Below are 19,574 nucleotides of genomic sequence, written 5' to 3'. Positions count from 1 at the left end.
ATACACATAAAATTAATGCTGAAACGAATAATAATGAATTAATGCTGTGTCTGAAAAATCCAAACAAAATGGAATAAGAGTATACAGTTTTACAATATAAATCATGCATTTTAAATTCAGACATAGTCAAAATTATTTTTTAAAAAATAATTAAACAAGTAATGTCTCAGAATATTTATCAAGTAATTAATATAACAGTTTTACATAAAGAGATTATGACTTCATATGCCATATATTTGTAATAAAGCACAATAAATGCTATTTCTTATTTTATTTTTTAAATTATTTTTTCTTCTTGAATTATGCAGATTGTCTCCAACAATGTATACATATTCTGGATAATTTTTATTAATAACATACACAAAATTTCAATACTACATAAAATCTAATAAATTATTATCATAAAATTTTGGTGTTTATTATCAAGGTTTTTGATAATGCTCATTTATGAAAAACAAACACATTACCTAATAACACAATGTACTCTGTTTCAATATTTACAATCAAGCCATTAATTGTAGTTTCCTTGAGTTATCAATATAACATTCCAGTTCTCCTCATAAAAACAAACTCATTAAAGGAAAGAGTTTTTGGAGGGCATGATTAATTTTCTTGTTCCAATTATGTATTCATCAGAATTTTACTACAAGCTTTAAATATTTGATAATGGAATTATTTTTTTTCCCAAATATTATTGATGACAGTTTGGAGGTATGAAAGGTGACTAGGTGTTAAATTTGATTTAGATGCCACATAAAATCATCAAATAAATACAATATAACTGATTATTAGATAAATTTGCATCTGATAAAAGTGGGAAATGTTATAATAAAAACACTATAATATTATTTAAAATGATATTACAGATTTACAGGCTTTAACTTTTTGTCTCAAGTTTGCATAAATTTATATAAATTTTATGGTATTTATATGTCAATTTCAAAATTCAAATCCATTTCTCTGTATAAATAAGAATTTTTTTTATAATATTTCAACAAAGCAATTCAAATGCGAGACCTTTTTTTAAAACTCATAAAATGCTAATCATTTTAATAAAATATACTTATAAAAAGTATTTAAAAAAAAATTAAATAACTAATATTAAATTCAAATTTCTAATACAAAAAAGAACTTAAAGATTACAAAAATTAGACAAATTTATTTTATTTTTCACTCAAAGGAGCACCTATGTTATTTTGATTTTGAAAACAGGTTGAATGTATCTTAGTACTTAATAAATAGTTATTTGCTACCATATTTTCATCCTAGATGTCCTAGCTCTTTTTCCAGGCATTTCATATTTTAATAAAATCTCTCACTCTGTTTCTTCATTAAATAAAGCAAGATGCACTGCATGGATATGGATAATGGTAAGAAATCATGTAGATCACCTAGACAATATGAATTTTGGTTTTATATAGAATCAAAGACCCATATGTAGGACTTCAGAGATGTGCTTTTTATTCTTCATGAGAAAGTGATTAATAGACGAATAATGGAACAACAGGTGGGCATCATGGATAATTAGAAAGAAGTTAAAAGCATTTCAAAAATTAGAGCTTCTATTATACTTGTGGAGTCACAAACTGTCCATCCTTATTGTGATTAAAACTATATTATTGCCAATTTACTAAATTATCCATTTAAATTTTATAATAATGTATTTTTTCATAATAATTCACATTTTTTATTCAATAGGCTCTCTCCCTCTTTTTTTTAATACACAATTTTTAAATGATTCAAAAATATAATAATAAAAAACACAATCCAAAACCAAATGCAATTTTTGTTATCAGTACATCAAATTTACTAAAGAACTATTGACAATCCACAATCAGGCTAGTCTGTGTATATTAAATTTTCATTTGCCGAGAAAATATCTTAAATTATGAAACAAAGCACATCATTCTATAAATGCATATATTATTGTTATGATAAATATAATATAAATGTTATTAAAGAATAAAACACAATACCTGAAGCTTCAGAAAATGCGAGAATTATCGAACCCATTGCAATTGCAAGATTTGGGACCAAACAACATAACATTTTCGCAGCACGTGACATAGTATTGTAACGAGGCATTATGAAGAAATACGGAGTAAAGGTTAAGAAAAAAATGATGCCAGCAAATGAGGTTGCAGAATTAGCTGTAAAAAATATAAACATTGTATATAAAAAATATATATAGAAATAAATTCTAGAATTTTTCAACAAATATTTTAGAACAAAAAAAAATATTAATAAAGTATTCCTAAGTGACTTTCTGTAATTTAATCAAGCATTAATTAAAATTCTTTCATCATAGCTTTCATTCAACTTCACAGACAATATATTTATTTTACTAAGTTATTTGTTTAGCTATATACTGGAATTATTATTTTTGAATTGTTTCACATATTTACAATGCTCAATTTTTTTAGGTAAGGATTTGTACAAAATAATAACAATTGCTGATGTTTTATTTTAATGAAATATTATTTAATAAATAAAAAATATTTAAAAAATCAGCATTAGATCATGACCCTGGATATAAGAATTAAATTTACATGCAAAACTATTACAAGCATAATACAATTAACAGCCAATATTTTTCATTAAACAGAACTTATTTTAATATTTTTCAAAATGGAGACAACTGACAATATTTGTAATTGAGGACTTGCATAACATTTTTTTTACAGTAAAAACAAACAATTAAAAATAACAGTTTACGAAACAATTAAAAAAATGCAATTACCTTTAGAAAATAGTGTTGAGAGAAAGAAGCAGAAACATATGATGCTTGCAGTGTACACTATGAGCCATATCAGAATAACAGAAGGATCAGTCGCATTTATCACAGCAAGATCTTTAGTAAATTTTACACAAAGTAAAACTGTCATGACACTGCAAGACAAGATGAGGAAAAGGAAATATTTGATAAACCAAGCAATCCAATGAAGCCATTTACTCAAACCCATCATTTTCATCGATTCCTGAGGGATGGACATGAAAATATTAGACAAAATCAAATTGTTTGAAAAGATGTTAAAGATAAAATCCTACTTAATACTTTACAGCAATAAAGTATTGAATATGATTATAAATATACTAAAGAAATTTTAAAGGCAATTATTTGAATATGATAACAAAGAGTATGTCTTTATCATATTTTTTCTACATAATAATTTTTTTAAAAAAATCTTCAAATATCTGAATACAACTCTATTAAAGATAGATATACAGTATTTTCAGAATAATTAAAAAAAAAAAACTCTATATATATCTATATACATATTTATTTCATTTTTTAAACTCATACTTTTTTACCACTATCATTTTTATTACCATCCATTCTATTTCAATAACTTATGCTTTATAATATTAGTTTGTGATAATTATTCTTCATAAACTGTATTTTGAATGTATTAGATTTAAGATTACTAGAGTTACATTAACCAGGGGAACACTTAATACAAATATCCTTTACTGTAAAATTTTAATTTGAAATTTCCATTATTTAAATATTATACTGACTTGATAAAATTAAATCCATAACAATAATTTCTTCATATCCAAATAAACATAACATGTTTCAAAGTTTCACAAAAAATCTACTACTTTACAGATTTGTATACATTTTTTTGCAAGCAATAAAAGAATTAAAAAAAAAAAGATTGAAATGAATCTAATAAATTAAAAACTTGACATTCCGTTCATTTTATTCTTAAAAAAAATGAAAATAACTGTTTAGCAATAAATATCAGTTAAGTACTCACTTTTAATTTCTTCTCCTTTTCAACAACTATATTTTTTACTATATTTACAGCTGGATAAATGAAACTGAAGCATATTATCATTGGAAAAAATGACTGCAAAGACAGAATAAAATTATCGTCCAAGAAAGGAGGGTATGGGTAACGACACATTTCAATATCAACATCCAATTTTTTATCAGACTCATTAGCAAATATCTCCATAAAACTTGTAGCAAGTGCATGCTGTATACTCAAAAATCCTTTTGACATATAACCTAAAAAATAAAAATAAAATAATTATTTTAGGCTACAGAATATTACATAATAATAGAACAAAAAAAAATTGTTATATTAATAATAGTCTATTTATATGTATCATTTGTCCATAATCAAGATTAAGAAAACTGAATTTTTTTTCTTAATCATAGTTATATTTTATCAAAAATAATGATTCAAATATTTTATCAAAATATATATATAAATTTAATAGATTTATATATAGATTTAAATCGTCTATTCAAATCAATTATAATTAAATTAACAAAAAAAAAATACTGTCATAAGAAAATACTTAAAGGGAAAAAAACTGATTTGTTGTAATAGTTAAAAATAGCATGTTTATTTTTTAAAAATATTAAGCATCTGCATAATAGCTTTGATGTGTTTACATTTCTGAAGGTGAATTTGATTTTTATTCTTTGTAGTAGAAAAAGAAACACAGACATATTAAATAGATACGATATTAAGTATCTACATTTCAAATGCTTTGAAAGCTCTCATTAGTTTCTAATAGAAATTTTTCAATTTTTCAAACTAAAATGTTTAATTTTTATCTATGCTAGTTTAAATTTTTTGATATAAGATCCATACCCTTCAGTATTGATTATTCAGTCATCAGTAGTACTCTGGACAGACATATTACATTTAATTTAGTATCAACAAATTATTGAAGAAAAGATATTTCTGAAGAATTTTAATTAATTAAAATAAACATATAACAGACTTTTATTGTTGACTAAATACATAGATACAGTACCAAAAAAAGAAAAAAGCACAAGATTTTGTTGATCAAACAAATTACTTGTTAGACATTTACATTTTTTTTTTCATTAAATAGTAAGCACTTTTTTAAAGTTATCATTGCTCAGTTTAGTATCATAATAATCACATATATACAATTTTGTAATGAGGAGGGACTTCAGTGTTTTTGTATTCATATTAAAATTAGATTCCCTTTTTTTTTTCTAACCATGCTAAAAATACATTTCACTGACAGCACCGTGGAGCAAGGTTTTGGAAAGAAGGTATTTTAAGCATTTTATGTAGTTCTCCATAGTTTTTAACTATATATCTTTCGCCACAGAATATCCCTGAACTTGGAATCTAGGATTCCCTGTCGGTTGAAAGGATATACGTGGGAGTGTCACTATATATCTGCAACTCCGTAGTTGCTACCTAATTTCTGTAGCAATTATGGAAATTCTAAGAAGAAAGGATATCCATGGATAAGAAGAGATATCTACTGTTGATTTTGATGAAGCATAATATTGTACACTGTCATATACAATGTAATAGTACCTCCTTACTAATCTAAAACTCGAGGGTTTAATTTTAATCGAGACATTATAAAATAACGATAAATCATATCAATTTTAAAATATTTTTCTCAGTACATTCTGTAGTCCTCAATAATATTTCCATCTATAAGAATGTTTCAAGTAAAAACATGAGTTGTGATATTTCTATATGAATGCAGTTTACTTCGTAAATTAATTTATCTGAAATTATTCCACTTAATCATTTTTACATGAGAATATCAAGTGTAGGTTGAAAATATACTTAAAATACTTGACAAAATAGTTATAACACACATCTTAAGTACAGAAATTAAAAAATATATATATTTTTTCTTACCAGGACTTCCACCCCAACCCAGGAATCTGTTTCTTGGCCCCAAAGCAGGAAAAATAGGAAATGTATACTGTGTTTGCCACTTTGGTATGGTGTTTTGAAAAACTGTATTCCCGCTCTCAGGTTTGCCCGGTCGAATCTTTTAAATAATAATAATAAATTGCAAATAGATACAGTTATGCAATAAGAAATCAATAGTAAAATACATATTTTAAAATATTCAATAGTGAGCAAAATTTAGAAAATCTTTTGGAAAACATATTTTTAAAGTTTTATGAATTATTGTAACACTATTATTATTCGAAACAGTATAATATTACATATCAGTGAAATACATGCATAAAATGATTAAAAAATTATTTTTGTGAAAAAATTTCTAAAAATGCAAGAAAAAAAATATTGAAAAAATTATAAAGAAGAAAGCCAAAAATTCTCAGCAAGACAACTTTTTATATACAAATAAATTATATCACTATAATGTGTTTCCATGTGTCAAATCAAATTTCCTTATTTCTGCAGCTATTATACAGTGAAAGTCCAAACTGATAAAATGAGTAGCACAACTTTTAATGAGAATTTCACTATTATAAGTGATCTGCAATACATAATCAATAATATAACGTTAAAGATACAAAAACTTTGAAACTATAGCGATTAAAAATTAAACTTTCACTTTAATATTGACAAAATACTACAATGTAATAATTTTGAATATAATTGAAAAATGATTAAAATTTCTTTTAACAGCAAAAAGTGTTTACTTAGAGTAATGTACATTGCCATGCTTCAAGGTGCATGATTTTCCAAAAGAAAATGAGTTTAGATTATTCCTAACAATTTAAATTTATTTGAAATGAAGACTAATAGAAGGAAAAATATAAATAGGATTTATTTTTCCTTTCTAGGAGATGTACTGAAGATGATAATAAATATCCAAAAAGTTAAATGGGAACACAATATAACAAGAAAAAAATAAATAAAAATAACATAAAAATGCTATCTGGAAAAAAGACATTTAACCCTTTGACCACTAATGGAACATATGCATTCCATTAACATTTAAAAATGGGATTAAATAGTTTTAAGTAAAAGTAATTTTTTTGCAGGTAATTTCAGCATAATATCCAAGCCCCTGACTTAAAAATTATTCGGAAAAGAAATTTTGAACAAATTTATGTTATTAAGAATCTATTCACTTTACTTGAGTAGAAAATGAAGAGAAAAAGACCTTTAAAAATTCACTGTCAAAGAGTTAAACAGAGCATTGAATATTATTGGACATTGGACAAATGCTCCATCTCTAAAATTGATGCATTTCATAATTATGTTACGTTATAAATGACAAAATGTTAAAAAAAAGTCTATTTTCTATATATATTATAGAAAAAAAAATTATTAATAAAAAAAGAAGTCAATTAGATTACTTTATTTCCTGTATTTGACTTTGTTGTGATTTGCTTGTAACAAGGGGTCTATCATAATGACAATTCATAATTGTTGTGAAAAATGTGAATAATTCAATGCTGACTTTTATTTAAGTCAGCATTCAATTGAACTTGAATCCAATTAACAAATCTCTTAAATTAATCTTATTTAATTTTTGGTTTGCTTAAGAGTAGATGCTGTTTCTAGCCACTCCAGTCTTAGAATTTAAACATTTTACAATTACTTTTTGATTATATTTGCAGCATGGCTGATATATGAATGCAGTTAATAGATTTTTTGCAGAAGGCCTTTTAATATATATATATTACCATTGCTAAAAATATTTCAGCAAACTCCCCCCCCCCCCCAAATGGCGAGTAAACTAGCATGTTTGTTGCAGCTGAATTAATGAAATTTAAATACTTCAATATTGCAAATAAGATCAGTTATAAAAGGTTCAATTATGCTGAAGTCAGCCATTCATGAATTTCTGTGCATCCTTATTTCTAGTAATTATGTTTTCCTATTTGAACAGCCATTGAACTACAATTCTCATTTTCCCTAATTTCAAATCAATCTTTCTACATATGATGAAGGACAAAGAGAACAAGTTCAGTAAGGTGATCAGAGTAGAGGCATATTAGTTTAATTAAGGGAGCAAAATTCTAGTCATTTATTGGTGCAACTGTTCTGTAAACTCTACTACAACATAGATAAAAATTCTGTCAGAACAATATTTGTACAGCATCTAAGAAATAACGTTAATATTTTAGCAAATTTTATACTACAGATAATTATAAATTCATTAGGTATACTAATTCATTATTTTTGTTTTATATTTTTAATATTAAAAGATAATAGTTACATATATGTTAATTATAAAGGATACAAAATTTTTATTTTACCTTATATTTAATATTCGTAGAATTATATGGACCATCCTCTAATGTATGATCAAAAACTATTCCAGATAGTATATCATTTGTTGTATTAGTGACAAATGCAAGCATACTGTCTTCATCATTAAAACCTTCAAAGTAAAAAAAAAAAAAAAAAAAAATGCAATATTAATAAAAATAAATGCTAAAATGCTTTCAATTAAAGGAATAATCATAAGTAGAAAACCTGACATTTATATTGGTAAAATTATTATTATATTATTGTGGCTAAAATATTTCCAAACATGCCACTTTTCCATTATTCAAAATATGTATAAATGTTTTAAGTACAGTAAACGTCATTAAAAAAAATTATGAGATTATTATTATTATGCTGCAACTTTCTACATTTGATGAAATTGCTTATATTTTAATGAAATAGTCTCATATAAAATGATAATTTGAGTCAACATTTATGCATTATTAAATATGGCATTTTTTCAAACCAAAATATATGCCAACTTATCAAGTATTGTAAATTTTCATCATAAAATGTTCAACTATTTGAAAAGTTCATACTTTTGCAACCTCTGCTCACATTTTAACAACAAACCATAACAGAGAAATGACAATATGTGGTAAAATTAATAATTCTTGCTATAAAATTCATAGATTTTCACATCATAAATTTTGCTAAAACTGTTAATGAGTTAAAAAAAAAAAGATATATATATATATTTAATATTATAATGCTTGTTTAAAAAATTAATTATAGCCTAGATTGCTATATTTCTCCTTCAATATTTTTTGTTTTTTCTATGGTAAAGTATATCAGCTGATTACAACCAGAGAGTTGATATAGAATCTTAAAGTTACATAAGTGGTCAGTAAGGTATTATACAACAACTGAGTTCTAGCAGGTAAATAAATGAAAAGATATCAAGAATTTAACTTTAGGAATATATAATTAGAATGAGTTCTAATACAGCAAAAGAATGTGTAATAAAGAATGAGTCCTAATACATGTCTATTTTAAATGGAATAAAGAAAGCACGATTATTAATATGACATGAGAAAAAAAAATTCTTAAAGTCATGAATATGATTTTAAAAATCAATTAAAAGAAAACAAAACATTTTTCATACCTCTATATAACACATTCAATTTTGAAGCTGCATTATTTACTATTTTATCTAAAAATACACTTTCAGGGGCATAAATGATTTCCCACTGTCCAGAGCTTGGAGTCAAATTAGCTGGCAGTCCATTAATGTTGAAAGGTTCATATAAAGTTGGATCAGTCACATAATTAGAGCTGATAAAAGACCGTACTAAAACCAAACATAGAGAGAAAATTGCTGGAACTCCTAACTCAAGAAGAGTGATCCAAGGATGCCGCCATTGTAATTTAAAATTCTTCCAAATCAACAGCAAAAACTGGCGAAGTTTTGCCATGTTTCTGTAAGCTACTGAAAATGAGAATTTTTGCAAAATTAGAATACAATAAATAAATAAAATAACTGTACAGGATAAAACTAAAAATATTTATACTGACAATGTTGGTAAACAATACAGCTTTACTGAAAAAGTAATTTTATTCAAAATAAAATACAAAAAAATTTAACAACAGAGCTTTAATTTTGTAAGTTGAAAATAGATTATAATTGTCTTAATATTGTTAATTCTTAACCTGCAATGCTGAATATAAAATGATCATAGTAAAAAATATAGATGCTGCACAGATACAACAAGGCGAAATACAACATTATTTTGTATGAGAAATTCTTTTATAAATAAAGTTTAAATTTTCATCTTCATCAATAAAAACTGATGTTATCGGTGAATTTTTAGCAATAATATAGACATAAAAAATTAACATCTTGTATCACTCATTAATATTAGCGAGCGATAAGCCCAGAATGCTTTCTACTTGTTACATTTATTTATCAGTTAAATTTTTCCTTTTGTAAATTTTTTTCTACATGGTCTAATACTTTATGATTTTTTGGTACTTTTCTGTTAGTCGGATGCAAATGTTGCCAATTGTGAACCAAATGCAAATTTGGTGGAATTCTACATTGTTTGGCGATTTTTTGCTGCCGCCTTGCTAACAGAAAAGTACCGATTTTTTTTTATAGAGGAAACATTTTAAATAGCTTGTGTACTGGAAACTGAGTGATTTTATTGAATTAAAAGATTATAGAACACTGTTAGAAAGAACAATAGAGACATGCAACATTCTACAGCCTAACAGTGCTAATGAAATTGAACATGAGCAAGAAAAACTTATTGAAAATATTTTGTAAGATAAATTAGAAATTTAAAAAAAAAAGTGAACTGTAATTCTGCCTTGTTTATGTCAATAAATAAATTACTAATACGCAAAAAATTTAAATGTTAAACATGAAAATGTTACAGTTCAAAATTTATTTTAAATGCTCATTTAATTTTAGTAAATCAATTGTTATTTATTGACATATGTCTAATTTAGAATACAAATTCAACATGTAACATTACTTTTGCATTAAGAAATGAAAAGATAAACTATATCCCTTTTTTCATAAATCAGTTCCACTGATATAAATAAGCAGTACTTGTTCATATTTATGGTCTTTGATTTACCTGAGGAATTTTAATTTATGACAAATTTCATTTTACATAAGATATCAAGAAGGTTTCATTTGTTGGCAATTTGTTTTGAGGTCTGAGGTAAATAAATAATAATAAAAAAAATAATAATAATATTATACAAAATGGCATTGCAGTTAGTCAATTCCTATTTTTTTCTGCAATTAAACTCCAAAGATTTATACTTTAATTATAAATACTTGAATCTGAATTATCATGCATTCAGTATATTAATTCAGATATATGTAAATGTTATTGCAGAAGATAAAAAAATAGTCACTATGACTGAGCAAAACTGGTGTTTGTGTTTATCATGATTATCTATTACAAAATTTATTTTATTGAACATTTTGATGGATAATATTAATATAATGAACATCATAATAGTTTACATATTTTAATCTCAACATTTTAATATACATACAGATCTAACATATTTATATTTAGAAAGATGCACAAAGTTAGCAAAATATGTTTTTTTTTTTTGGTTATTTAAGTATCAATTGCATAATATTGGCAAATTCTTGGCTTAATTGCATGCCATTGATAAACTTTGGGTGCAATGACATACTTTTGTTGAATATAGTTTACAGACTAATATTAGACTGTTAGAAATTTTTTTGACTATTAATTGCTGATTGCAAGTATTATGATTTCTCTGACAATTATTCAATAGCATGTGATTAATAATGCAAATACTGGTTTTAGATACTACATAACAAAATAATTTTGGGAAGTTAATATCATTTACTTTTAATTAAACATTAGTAAAACTTATTTATTGTCACATTATCTGATATTTATTTAATGAAAGTAGAAAAATGACAAAAAGTAAATATATATAATAAAATTTCTTATTACCATTTCTAATTGTACATTAAATTAATAATCTAAATTTAAACATCCTCATTATTTTTAGTTTATTTAAAACAACTTGAATTTTTGAAAAATTTTGAGGATACTTTTTGCCCTTTTTTACAACAGAACATGAGAACAAAAACATAAATGATGGCTCTTTGACATTAAAATAAATAAAAAAAAAGATACGTCAAATTAATTTCACAGCATAGGTTTAATGCAATTCAAATTAATAACATCACAACTCAGCTATATAAATAGCATTATGCAAAAAGGCAAAAAACACATTGGCAGGTAGAATGCAAAAGAAATTTCAAATCCTTGGGCTAGATACTTAAAGAAAATTTTTAAGTAATTTGTAGTATAAGTGTGTATTATGTTATAATACTATTGTAAGTAAGCAAACCTGTGCTTTACCTTTTCCTCTTTATCAATTAACAAACAGTGGTCTATAGCAATTGTCTTTTGTATTTATGGTCCTATGCTCAACTATAAAAATGACTCATGCATACAATTTATAAACAAATTTTTCAGTATGGCATGAATAAAAATCATAAATCAAGAAAGCTTGATCTAAGAAACATTTACTTCATGAAACTTTTTGGGTAATTATTACCAGAATAATATATTATACATGAAAGAAATGTTTTAATAATATTGTCAAAGGTAATAAATGAAAAAGCACTGAGTAAAATATATTTTACTGTTATGTTTTTTTGTTCTGTAATAGTTTTCAAAATATGTAGACACAATTATTCTGCATGCTTAATGCATAAAGACTAAATTTCAATTAATATTTCCAAATTTTCACATAATAAAGTGTTGTGTTCTAAGCATTTTATTTTAAAATTAAATTTATTTGCATATTATTACCAAGCAAAAAAAGATATATCACCAAGATACATGTATAAAGGGGCCTAATCTGAACTTGCCAAGTAAACCTGAGGACCTCTACAAAACCAATAGTACCCAATGTCTGGTACCCATGTTACATTTCATTTTCATGGTTGAACTGTTTGGAATCTATTTTGTTTCTTGTTTTATTTAATAAGTCAATACACATCCACACATATCCGAGCAATTTCAGCTAGTATACACTATTCTTTAGCCAGGTTCTAAAGTCAAAATGTCATCATTTTAAAAACGGGGGGGGGGGAACCTTGCCTTACAAGATAATAAAAGGAATTTGAAAATATTCTTTATTATTTTGATATTAATATTTATCTATAAAAGCTTTTAAAATAAATAATTTTCTGCTAAAAATACACTATTTAATCATTGCATTATAAATACAGTCTAAAAGAATATTAAAAAAAATCTATACCTCGAAATAAAATGGGCATCAACAGGTTAAGGAATGAAATTTAGAATAAAAAATTTTAATGGAACAGAAAGCTTTTAAAAAATACTGACAGAAAAAGTAAAACAAGAAAGTTTATAGACTTCCACAATGTATAAGCAAATTATAATAAGAGAAAAGGATGGAGTAAAGATTCAATAAAGCATACATATATACATTAATAAAAATATTATAGTGCACCTATAAATTAAAAAAAAATAATTCAACAGCAGAAGCTAAGAAAAAATTTAATTTTACAACAAAATTAACTATTAAATGTTAATATGTAGCAAAAATATTTTCTTACCATTAAATGTTAACTTGTGGTTAATTTTACACAAAACCCACACAAATTTGTTAGTTAGTTTATAATTAATTAATTTATAATTAGCTTCATGGTTAAATTTCATACAAAATTAAAATTTTGGTTAATTCTTTTGCAAAATGGAAGGGTTAGAAAATATATTTGAATCAGGCTTTAATTGGGTTAAGCATAGTTAAATATATCATATTCCATACATGGAATATTTGGTTAAATGATTAAGTATATAATTAAACTAAGCATAGTTAAATATAACATGTTAATTATAAATCATCACTCAATAAAATAGCTTCATTGCAAACATATTATCTTGCCAGATAGAACATATTTTTGAAAAAATTATATTTGAAAAGTTAATAAATTGACTGATATTTTTTTAAAAATATTTTCTTGTTGTTATAGAAAGATAAGCATTTAAAGAAAGTGAATAAAAATCAAATCATTATTATTTTTAACATTTAAAATGTAGCTATTCATTTTGATTGATCAAAAGAATAAAAGGGCTAAATAATCTGCTTTTATTTATACATTTGCAATCAAAGGAATTAATTTAATTTTGCAAGTATTATTCTAAGCTTTCTATTAGACATTAAAAAAAAACCCCAAAACATATTATTTATGAAGTTATTTACACATTATTACTTGATAATAAAAATTCTAAGTAGAAATTTAAATAACTCATCAATAAAATTTAGAACTTATTACTTACTATAGTAAAATTTACCAAAATTACTGTAGTGTAAAAAAGAATATAACTCAACAAAAACTAAACAAATTCTAAATAATTAGAAACATTTGAAAATAACAATGGAATACAGAAATTATATAATCCAAACTCCTCAACTCATTTTTAATTAAACAAATAATCGACTAAATATAATAATTTTCAGAGTTCCAATATTTAAAATATAAATATTGTTTATATAAAATGCTACACACATATCACAATAATAATCAATATGTTACTTACATAATTTTTGAGGTATAAAAATTCATGTACGACTCTTGAATTAACAACGGCTGGTGCAACAGAAAAGAAAGGTTTTCATAACAAATAATCCATACTAACGTTAGATAATACCTATTCCTTCTTTTTTCATTGATAATGAGGACAAAGATCACTTATCTGTCATAGAAAGACAATGTCAGCTCGAATAATAATAAAAATTAAAATTAGGTGATGCGCAGATATATTTGGATCTGTTAGAATGCAAAACAGCTGATTCGACGTCTGATATGTTTATTATTGTGACGAAACTAGATCATTTTGCCGAAATTTTCGGAGCACAAACGACTAGTTTTTCTTAGCGATTTGTTTAGAAAAGATATGTTTTGTCGCTAGGATTTCACGTCGTCTCCTAGATGACGTATCACTGGAGGTGTGTTGGTTTTGTACGATAATAAATGAAGAAAAAAAGGCTGTCATTTCAGGCACCAGATCATTTTTCGTTCTCTCTTTTCAAAATAATTTAAAAAAAGGAAGCATTCGGTCAACTAGTTAAGTAGTCATGCATTCCGGCAGTAAAAATTGCACTAGCGCGCATGCTTGGACTGCATCATCTTATGTAATATGACGTAACAGACCCAAACTCGTGATAGAATTGTTGCAAAATTGTAAGACATCTGCATTTGAAAAGGCGGGAATAAGAAGTCACATGAAAGCGTGGATTTGTTCTTAATTCGTTTTAATTTGCTTGTTTTAGAACAAATACTACAAATCAGGTTAGCTGATTGTATGAACCATTTTGAACTGGACTATAACGTGCATTTTAAAATTTAATTTTTGTCTAGTTATTTTAATTTAAAATTATTTTTTTTTAATTTTATTTTACATAAGTGCCTATTATTATGCCTACAGTTATGCCTATTTAAATCCCTTATTCTTAAAAAAATTATATTGAAGGTTAAAGGGAAATATTTGAGGTTAAAATCTGACTAATAGAATATTGTGATTTAATAAACATATAATGATTTAAATTAGGAATAATAAATAGAGAAAATAAAATACATTTAGATTTAAAAAAAACTCTATATACTGAATATTAACATAAAAAGGCTATTCTTATTCATATTAGTATGACCATTTATAAATATTTTGTTTTTATTTGTCAGACATGTCTTGAAGCAAAGAGCAGGTACAATTTTTGATTAAGTGGTATCAGGTTTCCAGTTGGCCATCCTTTGAATTTTATGATGAAACTGAAATTAGAGAACCGCAGCCCTATAAACTTCAGATTTTCTGAAATAATACAACTTTGTAGGATTTCATTTAGTTTGTAGAATAAAATCAATAACTGTTGCATAATAAATTAGTATTCAGAATGCTTTCCTATATCTAAAATGTAAATATGCAATGTTAAACGAAATAGAAAAAAAAAAAAAAAATCTTTTGCATTTAGTCTAAATATTATTTAATTATACAATCGGACTCATTTTTTTAAAAACACTTATGAAACAATATATTTTTTACTAAAGTTTTTAAGCAACATAATATTCAGTTTGTAAAATATAATTAATTTGGAATATTAGAAAAATGTTCTCACATTTAAACGATATTTGATTTTAATTTGAATCAATTCGAAAGCACAGTCTTTGTAAATTAAATGAAAGCATAAAATTGATATATTCCGAAAATAACGCAACAAATGTTTCGAAATTAGGGACCATTAAGCAATTGCCAACTAAACCTATTTAATGATATGACCCTATTTGAACTTTTATCTTTGGCAATCAATTGATTCACCAGAAATATTGATTGTATTTGATTTCATTTTAATCAGTTATGCATAATCTGATGTTCATTATCTAAAATTAAAGTATGGAGTAAGCATCAAATTGTGACGGTATTAAATCCGTGCTATTTTATTAATCCTACACCTATTTTGTTTGGTGTAAAAGAACGTTCTAATGGAGTTCCGCCTCGTGACATTATAGTGGCATTAATGGGGTTGAAGTAATCTATCTACCTCTGCAATCTTCTAATTGCACCTTATCTTTCACCGTACTGTAACTTCTTTCTCTAATTTTTTTCTCTCCCGTAAACTGCGGTGATAACAGAATATATTTCTTAACTATCAACAATGAAGGAAAATCATGAGATTAAATATTTGATGAAACAAAGTAGTTTGATTTCATTTCAACAATGAAACGTTTTATTTCACATTAAGCAGCTAAGTATTTTGAAAAAAAATATCAAAATTCAGAAAGTGATTATGAAATTATACCCGGCAACTAGCGATATGTAATATAAAAGATATATATATATATATATATATATATATATATATATATATATATATATATATATATATATATATATATATATATATATATATATATATATATATATATATTTAATTTTAAAATGGTGTAACAGTTATATTTGTGCACTAAAATTTTTGGATGTTATTGCTTAATAAATGCCAATCTCTCGCTTAATTTCTAATTAATTAAAATTTTAAAAAAAATTGTCCCATCATGCCAATATTTATCCTCTAAAATAAATTTCTAAGAAATTTAATATCTAGGTAAAACAGACAGCGCTGAAGAGCACCAATACACACACACACGCATGCAAACTCATATAAATCTTGATTATTAATATAAACAGAGAGAGATGGAAAGCATATGGCCAAAAGAGAAATCCGAATAAGATTGTGTTGATACGAAATCTATACTTATTACGATTTAAAACTGCCAAATGAATAGAAAATTGGATACAGATCAATAATTTTGATGTCAAGGCTGCATGCCAAATTTCATTTATCTTGCTCACTGCGTTCTTGAATGATTGTATTTTTTATGCAGAAAAGAGTTGAAATTCTATAATTAAATGATTTTGGTCTACTATTAGGCACACATTTATAAGTTTAATACAAAATTACAAAAATTCATCTATCTAGCTAGTTGCGATTTTGAATTATCGCATTCGCACATACAGGAAATAAAAGATTGATAAACAGCGAAGTATTCGTGAATGTGGTTCAAAATTTAATAATGTCTACACAGATAAATACACAGATTGTCATGTGTTTAGTTTATAATGCTGTTAAGTTATCTTATGCACAAGCACATGGACGGACAGAACAGAACGCCGTCTCATGCCCCCGTACCCGTGACCATTCTGGTCACTGAACGGTTGGTGGGCATGTTATGGGAATTTTATTTGATTAACAAAATATTTACAGTAGGAAAACGAAACAAAAATAACTATATACAGAATTTACAATTATATAAGAAATTATATTATGATGAAACCGTTTACGTAATTTTTCAACTTAGAAATATAATTTGTAGTAATAAACTTAGAAATATAGTGCTGAGAGATAAATTATGTAAAAATATACATATAATCTGTGTTCACTAATTTTTTATGATATAGTAGATCAGGATGCAGTTAAAAAAAATCAGATGGAAAATAATTTGAGAAATGGAAATGAAGACAATCTCTGATTGATTGAAATGTGTGACAGGTGACTGCGGTGCTTGTTTTTTCCCTTAGTCTTTTTTGGTATGAGACTTGATGTTGAGTGTTATGGAGGCAAGAATAGATCTCTATTTCCACTTATAAATTTGATTATACTGTGGATTTTTTGCCTGGAAAGGAAGTTGCCGGCTACTCTTTTCAGCCATTCCTGTTCATGGCTTGGTGATGGTTTTTTCATATGCCAGGAGATTGTAAGGATGCATTCCGTAGCATAATGAAATGCGGTGCCTGTCCCACAACAACTGCACTGGTCACTCTCAGACAGGTTGAACCTTTTGAGGTAGGTAGGAAAAGGGCCGTATTGTGAGAAGAAAATAATATCCTCTCTGGTCTAGTTAGTAGGATTACATGGACGGACAGACAGATTTCCCATAGATGGGTACATCTAAAATTTGATGCAATTTAATTTCGTTGTAAGGACCGTATACTAAATAAGATAAACAGATATAATTTCACCTAACAGGAGTGTTCTCCCTTCAGCTTTCTAGCATAATTAAAAACTTTTTCTGTATTCTTCCAGCCGTCTTCTGCATGCCTTGAACGTACTGGATTAGAGTCCGTAAGCATGCACTCCTCCTATCCTGACTTCTATGTGAAGTGACACATTTTGGGTTTCGTAATATTATAGAAAAAAAAAATGAGTAGATCTGAGTATGGATTTTGAATTCAAATTTGTACACATATCTACAATTTTATCCGCACACATCCTCAAACCAAAGGCTAAATGCCTTTTTATATATTGTTACGAACCTGTGATGCTGCTTCCCAGCATAGTTGGTTCCATAGGAGGTCCCAGAGCTTGGCGACAAACTTGGCGACTTGGCGACGAATTTGACGAATTTGGCACCAAAATAGATTATAGCCGAAACATAGAGAATTTTCCCGATAAGTCCAGTAGGAACCGAGTTAGGCCTCGAACGTTCCTGATTGGTTGAGAGGCTTCTAGCCCCGCCTCCTGAGACCTATAAAAGGAAGCAGCCGCAGCTGCCGGGCGGATCGTGCACCAGTGGAGCCGAAGAGTAGTCGTAAGCGACGGTGAAGAACTGGTTTTCCAGGGATAAGCGGAGCAGCGACGAAGTCAAGCTAGTGCTGAATTAAGCTGTACGCAACTGTCTGCAGTAGAGAGTCTTGTTGTATACTGCTGTGTATGCTGCACGTCTCGGCTGGAGATAATTGTCTTCTGTGCTGTATATAGTTGTCGTCCTTGTGCTGTCCTGTGTTTCTTCGTGTAAGTAAACGTCGTTGTTTTATTTTCTACTGCCGCCTGCTGATTGAGCGTTCTCCACACCATATAACTTCGACTATCCAAACGAACCCCAGGAAATTCCGTAACAATATATACATTATAGCCGCCATTGGTGTATAGTCTGCTCGTCCGGACTGTTGGCTTTGTGGCGAATTGATATGAGCGAGGATAGAACCTGGGACCTTGTGGCGCGCAGTCCAGTAACATGTTCACGATATAAAAGCAATTGCTCGCGCAGCGTAGCTGTTAACTGGCTTATAAGCTTTCACCACGGACTACCCTTCAAGAGAGGCGAGACGAACGATATGGCTGTTGAGTGGTGATGTATTATTAGCTATTGAGTCTAATGCGCCTGTACCCATTTGAGTAGCGCCAAGCGCTATGGCGAGCGTGTGTGGGTGAGGGGTTGCTGTTGCTGCATGAAGTGAATCTGACGACTTTGGGTTGCTGCGTCAAGTGAATCTGACGACTTCAGTTTGCTGTGGGTAGATGGCGCCACAACAGCTGTACAAAGGTTGAAGGTTCATCGTCCGAGGTCACCAATGTAGCGAATTGGTATGAGCGAGGATAGAACCTGGGACCTTGTGGTTCGCAGTCCAATAACATGACCATGATACAAAAGCAATTGCTGGCTTCAGCTTCTTGGTAGTAAATTATCATTATGAAATGCATTTACTCAAAATTTTACCTTGGTATTTGTTAAAGCAGAAAAATATGAATTAAATGGAATTAATCTACTAC

The 19,574-nt window shown here is 27.0% G+C and overlaps 1 protein-coding gene across 4 annotated transcripts in view; it reads right to left on the bottom strand.

Moving 5' to 3' along the window:
* LOC129987921 (phospholipid-transporting ATPase ABCA3-like) overlaps positions 1-19,574 on the bottom strand; it is a 60,518-nt gene that overhangs the window by 28,051 nt on the left and 12,893 nt on the right. The window contains exons 1-7 of one of the 4 annotated variants that reach the window (XM_056095920.1): positions 14,072-14,624; positions 9,100-9,420; positions 7,982-8,106; positions 5,655-5,790; positions 3,762-4,015; positions 2,741-2,978; positions 1,977-2,150 (exon numbers count right to left, since the gene is read on the bottom strand). In XM_056095920.1, the coding sequence (XP_055951895.1) occupies positions 1,977-2,150; positions 2,741-2,978; positions 3,762-4,015; positions 5,655-5,790; positions 7,982-8,106; positions 9,100-9,409 (1,237 nt within the window). In that variant the 5' untranslated portion in view covers positions 9,410-9,420; positions 14,072-14,624. Of the gene's footprint in view, positions 1-1,976; positions 2,151-2,740; positions 2,979-3,761; positions 4,016-5,654; positions 5,791-7,981; positions 8,107-9,099; positions 9,424-14,071; positions 14,625-19,574 lie in introns of those variants that run through there. The other 3 variants (XM_056095919.1, XM_056095917.1, XM_056095918.1) reach the window with 3 other exon arrangements.

Source organism: Argiope bruennichi, chromosome 10 (assembly GCF_947563725.1).
Source record: "Argiope bruennichi chromosome 10, qqArgBrue1.1, whole genome shotgun sequence".
In the NCBI taxonomy this organism is placed as follows: Eukaryota; Metazoa; Arthropoda; class Arachnida; order Araneae; family Araneidae; genus Argiope; species Argiope bruennichi.
Note: the sequence above shows the minus strand (reverse complement) of the source record. Positions and strands in the feature narration are given on the sequence as shown.